Source organism: Carcharodon carcharias, chromosome 15 (assembly GCF_017639515.1).
Source record: "Carcharodon carcharias isolate sCarCar2 chromosome 15, sCarCar2.pri, whole genome shotgun sequence".
Classification (NCBI taxonomy): Eukaryota; Metazoa; Chordata; class Chondrichthyes; order Lamniformes; family Lamnidae; genus Carcharodon; species Carcharodon carcharias.
This window is the reverse complement of record NC_054481.1, coordinates 107,146,653-107,160,415: the sequence shown is the minus strand read 5'-3', so window position 1 is coordinate 107,160,415 and position 13,763 is coordinate 107,146,653. Positions and strand designations below refer to the sequence as shown.

The window sequence follows — 13,763 nt, the reverse complement described above, 5'->3', positions numbered from 1 at the left end:
CCTGTCACCAACCTCTCTCCCCACTCCCAACTAATAATAACCACACACTACCCTCACACCAATGATGCTAACACACTCTTTCCTAATAATAAGTAAAACTGTGATTCAACATGTTCTATCATCACAGAACAGCAAATCAACAAAACTGATAAAATGCTGAACTGTTGGAAAAACAAGAGAGAGGACAGGTTGGAGGAAGTCATGCTGAAATGTGAACAGATCATATATAATCACAGACATTAGGGTGATCTTTAAATCCTGGAAGCAGTGCAGAAAATAACCAAAACAAATTACCCCACTAATGATAACTGCACAATAACACTAACAACAATAAACACACTGCTTCCCCATGTAACGACAAACACACTGCTTCCCTCATCAATGATAAATGCATTGCCTCCATCAATGATAAACGCATTGCCTCCCCGTCAATGAAAGACACTGCTCCCTATCAATGACAAATGCACTGATCCCCAGCAACAATAAACACTGACACATAATGATTTTGACACATAGATCTCCTTAATTATATCAGCACTCTGCCTACCCATCCCAAATCATATTAACATGTAAAATTAACATTACAGTCATAGCTCTGGATTACATTGAAAACCAAAAAGGCTCATGTCTTCACACTTTGGCCTGACCTGTTCTATTCAATAAGACTTATCCTGATTTTGATGAATTAGATAAATTATTTCTGCCTAAACTGCACAATGATCATTGCGTCCAAGAACTCCCCAACACTAAATTGTTGTTCCATAAATATAGTCATTAAATTTAAATATGTCAGTGTTAGGCTGTGATACCTGCAGTGCCTGATTCAGTTTCATTAACTTAAGCATTCGATATGTACTAAAAAATCTAAGAAATAGGAGATGTAGGCTGTTTGGCCCTTTGAGATTGCTCCATCATTCAATAAGATAATGGCTGATCTTCCATCTCAGCTACACCTTCCTGCACAAAACAGATCCAGATAACTACATTCTTGATAGCATTAAATCAAAACTGAACAAAATAAATGATCAGAAGTAACATGGAGATTGTCTATTTGATAGTGATCTAGTAAATAGCAGCCAACAGGTACAAAAGAGGATGATTTTGGCTAACTAATCTACTTTTCTGCCTTGAAGAAAGGGCATGACATGCCAAATGGATTGTAGAAAACCCCATGATGAGCTGCAGAGGTATCTCACCAGAGATGTTAAAGGGTGAAGTTGAAACAGATCTAGGTGTATAAGTGGACTTCCTGCTTGGCATGTGTAATCACTGTGAAGAAATCAATAAAGCAAAAGGAAAGCTAAATGAATTTTTACAAGAGAATAGGAGTTGGAGGAAGTCACAATGAGCCAGTGCACCAAGCAGACCACATCTGGCCACCAAGGCACTAGGGAGATAGTCAAGCATTGGAAGTGATGCAGAGCCACTAGACTGATCCAATGTCAGATAATCTGAGTTATGAGGAAAGACTGGAGAAACTTGAGGCTTTCAACCTTGAATGGAGGTGACTATATAAATAAGTGATGGAATAAAAGAAAAAGTTAAACCAGGAACAGTAAGTTTTGACAGCAGCACAATAAGCTGAGGGCTTAAACCAATGGAAGGCAAATTAGAGCTGATGTCAGGAACATTTGGGTACCGCTGAATCATTGATGAAACGGATGCTGTGATGGGAACAAAGGATGGAGCTGTAGGATTTTTTTCCATGCATGAGCTAAAATGGGCTAAATGGCCTTCATCATATGCAGTATCATTGGATATATGCAGAAGTCACAACCACAAACAAAGCAAGCATACAAAAAACTTTGTAACAAACTCATTCACTTCCTGACAAAGAGTTGGAAGGTTTCCTGCAAATATCTTTATAAATGTTGCATTCTCAGAAAAAGCTGCAATTCCTGTGGGACACAAGTGCTTTACTTTCTTAAACAAAAACAGAATTACCTGGAAAAACTCACCAGGTCTGGCAGCATCGGCGGAGAAGAAAAGAGTTGACGTTTCGAGTACTCATGACCCAAGGGTCATGAGTACTCGAAACGCCAACTCTTTGCTTCTCCGCCGATGCTGCCAGACCTGGTGAGTTTTTCCAGGTAATTCTGTTTTTGTTTTGGATTTCCAGCATCCGCAGTTTTTTGGTTTTTATTTTTTTGTTTTTATTATTGCTTTTCTTTCTTGCTTGTTTAGAAAAAAGCAACCTGGACAACATAAATCAGGATCAGACAGCAATGTTCCACTCTCCAGAAGAAAAATTTCAAGAAATCATTTGTATTCTTTACATGAAAATTCCATGTCACTTGATGCAGTTACTATAATACCAATCTAACAATGGAAGCCGTACAGTGAGAGATGCAGCTGCAGGCTGCACATGGCTGTGAATCACATTCCATCTGTCTACAGATTGCTAACATCTATAAGCACAGCTCCATTCCATCAGTGTTTTTTTTAATGTTACTAGAAAGCAATGTGCCCAGGAATTTAACAAACCACCTTAGCACTTCTTAAACTTGACTTCATCCTGCAATTATGGGCACACCTGCATGTTCCTTAATACTGCTTCACTCCAACTGGGATTATATTCCACCCAGAGTAAAGCACTCATTCCTGTTGGAGATCTCACACTGTTTTGTTTTATAGTGCTCTAGTGTCTCAATGAGACCTGACTACACAGAGTAATATTACCACTTTCATAATGATGCACTTTAAAGCCATCTTGTATGAATGCCTGGATGACTGAAGGTTATCAGTACCAGGAGAATAATCACTGTTGAATATCATGCAGAATCTGATTGCCTGTGACAGCCTTTTGGTGAGAAGTGCTCAGATGCAGAGAGCAGATCGTCCTGATAGCTAAACTGAGACTGCCAGTCCTTGCTGTTTCGTAACAGTTCACTGTTCTTGTGAGCTTCATAATGGAAACGAGATCCTTTCATTTCATACCTGAAAAGATGCAAAAATCAATCTCTTCACAATTCATCAAAAGCAAACTGATCCCAGAACAATGATCCCAAAATGTTATTGATCCATTTTGGATAAAAGGAACCGCCTTAACTTATCTAAAATCTAAAAATATCACTGGGTCCCCAAGAGATTGCACTTCAAAAACCTAAATCATGGCAGCAAATGGGAAGTAATTTTTAAACTATTGTCTGAAATTCAGATTAAATTATACTTGTTAAATTGCCTTTCATTTTATTAATAATTTCTGTTTGTAGAATTTGATGACCTCTAAAGAAAATGGCGGCTGATTCTGGCTTTTTTGCATTCAACCAAGCACATCATTTTGTTGCCAGGAATGACAGAAACTGTCTAATTGCAACAAGAACATACTAATGTTTCTTTCTGATTGCAATCAATCCTAGACTGAGATTTATAACAGACTGCAATCAGACCAGGCACTGGCGATTTACAACAGGCTGTAACTAGTCACAGATACCTATGATTAATAGTACAGTATACAAATTTTATATATTTCACGCATCCTTGACTTGTGGTGATAGTTGCAAATGAAATATGCCTTGTTCTTCCAGCTTACCAGAACTCCTCAAGAAGATGAGTGCCAGCAGTCAAGCATTTTGTTTACATTCTGTGTTTTTTTTATTCATTCATGGGATGCAGGCATTGCTGGCTAGACCAGCATTTATTGCCCATCCATAATTGTCCTTGAGAAGGTGGCAGTGCACTGCCTTCTTGAACTACTGCAGTCCTTGTGTTGTAGGAACACCCACTGTGCTTCAGTAAGTGTTGCAGTGAGGCTTGGTTAAGTGGTGGTGCTTGAGCACTGCAGTGTCCCCTTCGGTTATGCAATGCCTCATTACCCTTTGGGGTATTATCTACCCTTCTTTATTCTAGTTTTTAGTTCCCCTATCTTGGATCACTTTATTAGGTAAATTTAAACTCCCTGTGTCTTTGACAGTGTCCGCACCAGCCTTGTTATCAGGGAACAATACTGCACATAAGGGGACCATTAAACCCATCGTATCGCGGTACAGCTATCCAATTAATTCCACTCCCTTACTTCTTCCCCATAGCCCTTTAATTTTCTTTTCCCTTCAAGTATTTATCCAATTCCCTTTTGAATTATTCAATTGAATAATGAATTGATTCAATTATTGAATGGTTTTTAATCACCCTTTCAGGCAATGCATTCCAGTTCACAACTCACTGTGCAAAAAACTGTTTCTTCATATCACCTCTGGTTCCTTTGCCAAACACCTTAATTGTGTCCTCTGGTTACTGCCCCTTCTGCAACTAGAAACTGTTTCTCTTTACTTACTTTATCTAACCATTCATGATTTTGAACACCTCTATCAAACCTTAACTTTTTCTATTGTAAGAAGAACTCCAGCATTTCCAATCTCTCCACATAACTGAAGTACTCAATCCCTGGTATTATGATGTCTTCCATATCCCCTTCTAAACCTTAACATCCTTCCAAAAGCGTATGTTGCCATCTGGGTATATATTCAGCATTTTAAAACTATGTCTTCACAAAAATCTCTTTCCAGTTCTCAGTAAGCAAAAGCAGGGAATAGCAGGCTCTTTAAAATGTCCTACATTGTGTCTTATTTAAAAGGGACCACTTTCAAGACAAAGCAATTCAGAACTGCTTCACATCTGTCACATTCCTCACTTACCACTTGGGCTGTGGGCCCCGGATTCTCTCCAGTTCTTGTTGCCGTTTCAGCTCCAGTAGTAACTCTTCCTCTACACGGAGGCGTTGCAGCCTCAGATTAGAGTGTTCTTGTTGGTACGGAGACATTTCCACCAATGATTGTCTGACATCGCCATCTGCCAGCGACTGCAGGAACCTACAGGAGAGTAGACAAAAAAAAAGCTGACACACGGAGAGTATTTCCATCACAAAATATTTCTTTCCTTGCTAGGTACTATGTCCTGGAATCACTGAATATTATTTGCTTCTCTCCTAGATTTTACCCTAAAAAATATAATCTGTTAAAATGTAAATCAGCTTTTAGAAAAAAAAGTTTCACCCTGCAAATCTGCCTACTGGCCATTTATTTTGAGCTGTTCTTGCTAAGCTTTGTCACAACACCCATCTTTGGGTGATTTCAAAAGGTGAACAAACTATTCAGTATGTCTAATCAGCCATTTTCAAATTTAAAATAATATTTACTGTAAATTGTACAATTTTGTGATTTTAGGTTTGAATTAAAATGAAGGCAAAGTAGAAGAGATTAGAACACTAAGTATTAAATTATTAGCCATAAGTGGAATTCCCCATTTTTTGCATATAATTTAATCTACAAGAACAATTAGGTGGCTCTCTGATGTTCAATGGGTTAAAGCCAGTGAGAATTTAATTAACACATTGTTATGACATGACAGATGATGTGTGCCAGGTGGACCAAGGAAAACTTGGTCACGCTATCACAATGATTTTGCAATTTGTATTTATTACAAGAAGGTGTATGCACTGAATTCAGTCTTCACCAAGACCTTTCGAGATTTAAAAAATTAAATTAAAATATTTATTAACAAACTAAAAGATTTGAAGCACATACATAAGGCTACAATTACTTACTACTATAACTCCTAAAATTCTTGATTAACCTGACTTCCAGTTACACACCCACTTTAAGGCAACAGCCCAAAAGAGATTTTAGATTTAAAAGAAAACCAGCAAGTTAACACAGTACCCACCTGACAGTGGAATTCCACATGGTTTTCTCCAATTTAATTAATGGACATAGCCGACTTATACACTAATGGCTGGAAGCTTCTAGAAGGCTGTTTCACACACTCCTGTTGGATCTTACATGGTCCTCTCCTCACATAGCCTTTCATTCTCCTTCATATATGTTTCTCACCCTTTAATATGTAAATTCTATTGTTCCATATCTCTTTGGAATGGTACATTTCCCATAATATAAAAACTTACATGTTGCCAATATTGTCAGTAACCTTTGGGAAAAATAAACACTCTCCTTAGCCTTGCCTATCTAACCAGTTGTAAACAGACTAACATCCCTTTGAAATACAAACAATCCCTTCACTTAACAAAAAATGCAAATTCCCTTCACACCTTGCATGCTAAGCCAGGATCCATGTTTACTCATTAGCATTTCAAGCACATTTCTACACCTAGCTGCTTTTGATAATTCCAAACTTGCAGTCCACATAGCTCCAAATGTAACTAAATCACAGACAGACCAACTATACTCACACCGATAAATCTACTTTACAATAAATCAGAAAATTATGAAAATGATTATACTTTCAAAACACACATGCCCAAACTAGAAAAGGTTGCGAGTTTATTCCCTAACCTGTACTAAATTAGCCAATGTCAGGCCAAACATTTGGGTACTACAATTGGCCTCAGTGCCCTTGGGCTATATTGGGGTGGGGGGGGGTGGTGAAAAAGGTACAAAAAAAAAGCTTATAGTGTAGCAATAGTACTGCTACAAGAAAGAATCGTACAATGACTAGAGAGGTAGGAGCAGAATTACAAAGGGAGAGGTGCTGCAGCAACACTGCAGTGAGAAGGGGCAGGAGTCACAAAAGGAAGGACAGGAAGTAATGGATGGAAATACTAAAATGTAATAGTATTAAAATGATTAGTTGGATCAAGTCACTAGGCCCACTTGGTTTTGCGCCCAAGAAAACTGAAGGAGGTTTGTTAGAAAATATCGTAGGTACTAAGAATAATTTTCAAAATATTATATAGAAATAAGGATTGTACAAAATGTGGGGGACAGGAAGGTGAATGTTATACTCCCATTTATAAAGGGAAAGTTCTATAATGATAGGTTAGTTAGCCTTATGTCAATAGTAGGGAAACTTTCACTTAGAAATGCACTAGCTAATCACAGATAATTAATGAAAATTTGTAATGGACAGATCAGGTTAGACTAATTTAATTAAATTCTTTTGAGGAAATAGATTAAATCCAGTGCATGTGATATATTTGGGCTTTCAAAAAGTGATTGAAGAAGTGCCATATGACCACTTGTCGGAAATTTGAAAATGGCATTCCGGACAGAGTGATTGCATGGATAGACAGACAAACTGAAGTATATAGGCAGTATTAAGTGGGTGTTGCCTATCAAACTTATTGGAATTCCTTGAGGAAATGACAGACCTTAGAAATGGAAATGGAAAATTCTATGGAAATATGATATTTTTAAATTCATCAATGCTTTTGGTACCTTGCTGTACCAACAATTGGTCCATGGGATAGAAAGACATTGAATAGGAGACAGGTTTCTGCAGTGGGTTGAAAATTGGCTAAAGCAAAGAAAGCAAAGGGTGTTTGTGAAAAGTGATGGGTTATCAAAGGGACAGAAGCTGGGTGCCACAACGATCAGTGCTTGGAGCTGTTGCTGTTTACAGTGTATACAGAGTGTTTTGGAGTCGGGTCAGAAACAAGACTGCCTTATGTTTGCAGATAACATCAACTTGAGGGAAAGAGGAAGTTAGAACAATAGGAGAGGGATCCCAGAGTACTGAAGGATAGTTCACTAAAAGAGACAACATAGTTTGTAGGATGAGTAGCCAAAGGAATAGAGCACAAATCACTGGAGATGAATCTGTACAAAATCTGGCAGTAATGGAGTAATCCATGGAGTAATTGTACACCATTCTGGTCACGGTGTTACAAGGACATTGCAGGCAGTGCAAAGAGGGCAATGAATCTGATACATAGCTTAAGCTTTGGGAACAGGCTAAAGGAATCAAGATTTCTTACTGTGAATAAGAGAAGGTTCAGGAGAAATATTAATCAAGATTCTTAAGGGAGTAGATAAATTAAACCCCAGTCAAGTGTTCGAGATCACTTTTACCTCTAGAACCAAGGGGCACAGTCTCAATATTAGAAGGGGAAAAATGCATAGTTTCAACAACATTATGGGGAGGATCTTCCGGCCGGCGAGCAGGGGCGGGGCCCGCTCGCCGATATGTAAAATGACGTGGGACGATGTTGGGCTGAACTCCCGACGTTACCCAGTGTCATGTCCATTTTCAGGTCGGCGGGGGCACAGCCGAATCAGCTGTGCGCCAGCCAACCTGTCAACAGCCTATTGAGGCCATTTTAAAAAGTGCTTATCATTAATGGACCTGCCCATAGGGTTGGCAGGCAGGCCGGGAGCTCTGGCGGGCTTAAGAAAAAGCATGAAATCTCACCCACAGGTAGGATGAGGTTTCATGAGGGTTTTTAAATATTTAATAAAGGTTTCAGTAAAAGTGATGGACATGTCCCAATTCATGTGACAGTGTCACATGAGGGGGCATGTCTGGGAAATTTTGATATCGCTTCTTTAACATTTTTAAATTTGGAGCTGATGCCTCAGGCAGCACTTAGCCTCAGGGAGATCAGTGCGCTCTTTCACGTGCATGCATGATACAGCACACTCCCGGCTGAGAGAATCCCCCCACCCCCTAAAGGAGCGCAAAGCACTTCCTGGCCGACGTCACACTGGGCGGGCCTTAATTGGTCCACCCACATGAAATCGGGGGCACTGATCAGAGGTATGACTGCCTGTGCCCACTCCTGCACCTCCCCCCTAACGGGGAGAAAATTTTTCCCTATGCAAAGGGCATAGACTTGTGGATTGGACTACCTAGGGAGGCAGTGGAAGCAAAAATCATGTAAAATGGTAAGGGAGAATCGAATAGATATTTGAGATTGTTGGTAATTGAGAGATATTCATTTTTGGTACTGGATAGATTGTCTGCAGGATCTTTCCCAATCCTGTAATTGTCCATGATCCTTAGTTGTGGAGCACAATGATGAATGCATCAGCAACTGAAACAGGGATGCCTCAGGCAGTGAAATGGATTTTAACCTAGCTCAGAACCGAAACACCAATCTAACCCTAAAGAGGTCCTAGCTATCACTCCTGAGGGTCAGAGCTGGGACTGTGGGCGTTTGACTGTTTACTCGTTTAGCATGAGCTTCTGCTGCCTGAAACCACAAAACTGATGTACAATTTCTATAACCTTGTTTGCAGCTGTATAGTATGGACTGCTGGAGCAAGACTACCTTTCACTGATTTGCTGAGAAGAAAGAGATGACACAGCTGGGGCTGTAAAACTGTATGGAGTCCAAAAGGAGCTTGAGCTGTCATCCAGGATCTGACTGGGCGCAGGTTGGAACCTTGAGCTGAACACTCCTGGTCTATAGGAATATGATCTGGTCAGTCTGTTGGAGGTCATCTTCTTGCTTCCTGACCTCTGCCTGTTAATGGGGGGAGGGGGCTGCCCACATGCATTTACTTTAGCAGAATTTGGTCTCCACACGGGTTTGGGAGACTGGGAGCGGGACTGTTGCCAATGACTTCTTTTGGAAGCTGGGGACAGAGATCGTGATCGGATGCTTCTGGAACGTCTGAGAGTCTGAGATCGGTCTCTGAGGAATGATGATCTGCTCCTTTCAGGGGATTGAGGCCGGACAGGAATCTGAGGAGGAAGAAGAGCCTTGACTCCAATTACATGCTGTGCACCCAGCCTAAGCGGAAAGCTTTCTTTGTAGGCAATGTCCGGTGAGATGGCAGAAGTTCTGTAGTTATTGCTGGAGAACTCACTCCCAGCAAGGTTCACCATTTGATCAACTGGTGACATGGGGCGAACAGGAACACCAAGGTCTTCAAGTGCTGGATATCTGCCCAGCGACTGCACTAAATGCCTTGGCCTCAAAAACCAATCTAACTCATCAGGATTTTTTGCTTGTCCACCTACATCCTCCTCAGGTAATGTCCCATCAGCCGAGGCTAGCCAGTCACCGCTCTTGCCACTGGATCTAAAGATGCTTTCTGACTTTCCTATCTTCTTGTACTCTGTCAATGATTCAGGATTCAGAGTCTCAGTAAGGCCTTTTACCTGCACCTTTAGTGCACTTAAACTTTGTTCCAACTCATCAATGCTGGGGCTATCCTTCCTGCTGCCAGACACAAGCATCTCTAATTTAAAAGATAGAAATAACAAAAGATAAACAACACAGAATCAACAACACTCAAACCAAATGAAAACTATTTGATTCACATCCAAACATGATGGCTCCAACACAACATTTAACAAGGAATTCTATAAACATTTCAAGGAATACATTAAATAATAGGGAAAGGGCAGAAAAATTGAGGTTGGGAAGATATCTCTGATGCAGAGGATAAATGGCCTCATCTGGTACTGAAATGTCTTTGATTACTTAATGGGACATTGCAGCTCCATCATTTGGTGCTACACAACATACAGTGATTTGCAATGTTAATGTTCAAAGTACACGTGAATAATTGGGCCTCATTCTTTAAACCAGCTTTAATTCTCGGTTATCATACAGAATCATCACAAAATCCAGTACTAATAGGCAGCTGATAAATGTAGTTCCGGCAATTTAGATGCAGGGATTCTCCTGCTTGGGTGCTGTGTGCACCTGTAGCACTTTGAACTGACCTCATATGTCATGCAATGCCAACACCTCTGCAATAATATTGCTGTGGTCCTGAAGCACAGTCTGTGAAGCAAATGGCACATTACTTGGTGCCAGGAACTCTTAAAGGAATGTTGGTCATTTTAAAGCTGGAGTGATATTGAGGAATGGAACGCTCTGCAGTAAAACCAGAATGAAGAAAGAAACCCGATTGCAGATGTACCAGTCCTGTTGCAAGAGGTTCCGAAGAGAAGGGTGATCGTTTCAGGACCATAGCCCAAGATCAGTCTACATGGACGTCACAGTAAGAGTGAGTAATATCTTACGTGGGATGAGATGCTGTTGGTCTTTCAGGATTTAGCTACTGAGCCAGTGAAGTTAGTGCAGGAATGTAGTGCAAAATATCTAGTATATAAATTTTGCTGGAAAGCCACAGATACTTTTTCTTCCTTTCTTCTTTCATGGGTTATAGGCATTTCTGGCAAGGCCAGCATTTGTTGCCTATCCCTAATTGCCCTTGAACTGAGTGGTTTGCTAGGCCATCTCATACAGCAGTTAAGAGTCAACCACATTGCTGTGGGTCTGGAGTTACATGTAGTCAAGACCGGGTAAGGATAGCAGATTTTGTTCCTACCAGATGGATTTTTACAACTATCGATAATAGTTGTCATGGTCACCATTATCAGGATTAAATTCCACCAATTGCCGTGGTGGGAATTGAACTCCTGTCCCCAAAGCCTGGGCCTCTGGATTCCAAGTCCAGTGACATTACCACTCTCTCCTTGATACGCAAGGTCTTACAGTGAAGTTTTCTTGTTGTTCACTTCGTGCCCACTTCTCCCTTTATTTCTGCTCTTTGGAATTCTTTACCCCAGGGGGCCATGGATGCTCAGTCAATTAATGTATTCAAAAGAACAATTGACAGATTTTTGAATACCAAGAGAATTAAGGGATATGGGGATAACACAGGAAGATGGAATTATGGTAAATCAATCCTGATTGTACTGATTGGCAGAGCAGGCTCAAAGAGCAAAATGGCCTATTCCTGCTCCTATTTCTCATGCTCCCTCTCCATTAGCAGCACAAAAAGCTATTATGTCAACCCAAAACAATCATTGTTCAGATTGCCAGCATTGTTAAGGCCTGATCCAATCTTGTGTAAAATGCTGATGTCTAAATTTAATTTCTTGTGCTGTAACATCATACCCTTCAGTTTATCATCCATGGAAGTCTTTGCTGAACTGTTATGGAGTCTCCAGGCTGCTGATAGGTCTCTTGGAATTTGTTGACGTGTGGTGAATGTCCTTTGGGAGTTTGTAAGATAACCGTTTGGTTTCTTCCTGAAAATGAAACAAATATATTGGCTACAATATTTGATATACAACACTAAATCTCTGAAGTCTGATGGCTCTAGGCTGATAAACTAATCTGCTTACTCCTGCAGGATTGGACTCCAAAGGCTCAACCAAATTAACCTACACTGGGCAAAGAATGCACTATTCCATTTTCCAGTTCGGCACAATTCCAGCTTGTCCATCTTGGACAGATGGAGCCATGTTATTTAAAAAAAGGGAGTTTCCACAGAGGCTCTGGAAGCACTCGTGACCCAAATGGCAATCTAACCACAATCAGACTTACTGCTCATTAAATGCTCCTCCTTGTATTAGTATTTACAGGATATTATGGTGACCAAGCAAAACAAACTTGCATATATCCCACCATTCATGCCCTTAAGACATTTAAAGCATTTCACAACCAATTATGTACTTTTAAACTGTAGCCTTGTTATCAGGGTAAATTTGCATCCAGCAAGGTTCCACAAACAGCAAAGAGATAAACTTTGGTGAGAAAACTCAGCGAATTTCCCTGCTCTTTTTCCAATAGTGCCATGGGATCCTTTACATCTGTACAAAAGGGCAGAAGTGGGCCCCAGTTTAATGTCTCATTCAAAAGTGGGCAGGACTTGACACTAAAGCGCCAACCTAGAACAAGTCTCTGATGTGGAGTTTTAATCACAACTAAAGTTTACATAATTACAATTTCATTTTATCACCTGTCATTACAGGATTGGGGAACAAGTGCTTTGAGAATTAAATTTCATTCATTTATAATTAGGTTCCATGGTTTATGGTGGCTCAATAAAGCAACTCCATTTTTAATACCTGGGAATAAGAACTTTTTCTCTGATTATGAAACTGTTTTAGGAATCAAATTCCAGAAATAGGTCTATTTTTCCATGAAAAATCACAAACCAGTAGCTTGAAATTTAGCATATTTGACCTCTGCACATTTTGTCAGTCCTGTAAAGTGTCTCATTTACCTTGCCATTTCAGTTCTATCAAAGGTTTGCTACCCAGAATGTTAATCTGTCCTTTTTCTTCCAAATACTGACTGACTTATTGTGTATTTCTAGTTCTCATTTCTGACTTGGAGATGGAGGCAGCCACTCATGTTCAAACTGGCCTGTCTAAACATCCCAGCTATTAGCAAAGTCCAAACTAGGCTATAAAAGCTGAGCATGTGCAATCGCTGGCCATTTGACAGCCTACTCTGTAATACAACTGGCCTTTTTTAAGGAATATTTTACTGGCCAGATTACATTTACTGCCCTTCTTTTGCTGTCCTGAGGAAGCGTTGGTAGGTCTTCTCCTTGAACTGCTGCAATCCTTGTGACAATGGTGCTCCCACAAAAGGTATTAAGCAAGAAATTCCAAAACGTGACCCAGCAATCGACGAAATATATTTCAAGTCATGACGACGCGTGTCTAGGAAGGAAATTTGGGTGAGAGGACACCCATGGCATTGCTGCTTTTCTCTTTCTTGGCGATAGGGATAACTATTGGCGAGTTACTGCAGTGCCGAGATTATAGAACCGTCTTCAAGGCCGGAGACTGAGACGAATTCTGTCTCGAACCAAAACCATTCCAACCACAGTAACCAGAAACAGCATTTAAAACCCTCTAACACTTTATTTTTCTCTTTAACCAGTTAAATCCTCTCCTCCCACTTCCAATGAAAGTAAACGTGAGTACCCACGCACACAAATACTTAAGAGTAAACGGGAATAAACATCACTCTCAACAGTATTCGACATTCAAATAGTCCCACTGCTGCCGTGCTGCCGCCTCAGCGTCCATAGCAACCACCCCAGCAACGGCCTGTGGAGACGGTCCGGCACCGCTCAGGCCCGAGGGCCGCCGTTTTTGGCCTGGTTACCATGACCAGGGTGAGAGCCGGGCGCCAACTCCTACCTCAGGGGGCTCCTGAGCCCGTGCAGGACAAACGCCGGATCCGAGCTGAGAGCCATGGCCGCCGGAGCAGAAGCCAGCTCGAAACATCCAATCCCCCCGCCCTTACCAGCGTACCCAAACCTCCGACC

The 13,763-nt window shown here is 40.7% G+C and overlaps 1 protein-coding gene across 1 annotated transcript; it reads right to left on the bottom strand.

Annotated features, from left to right (window-relative positions):
• Positions 1–2,216: 2,216 nt before the first annotated feature.
• On the bottom strand, positions 2,217–13,708 carry LOC121288508. The gene is made up of 5 exons (XM_041207057.1): positions 13,636–13,708; positions 11,591–11,724; positions 9,002–9,917; positions 4,635–4,808; positions 2,217–2,937 (listed from the first exon to the last, which is right to left on the bottom strand). Exons 1-5 carry the CDS (start codon positions 13,689–13,691, stop codon positions 2,772–2,774), a joined length of 1,446 nt encoding a protein of 481 aa, XP_041062991.1. The 5' UTR covers positions 13,692–13,708; the 3' UTR covers positions 2,217–2,771.
• Between the last annotated feature and the right edge of the window lie 55 nt (positions 13,709–13,763).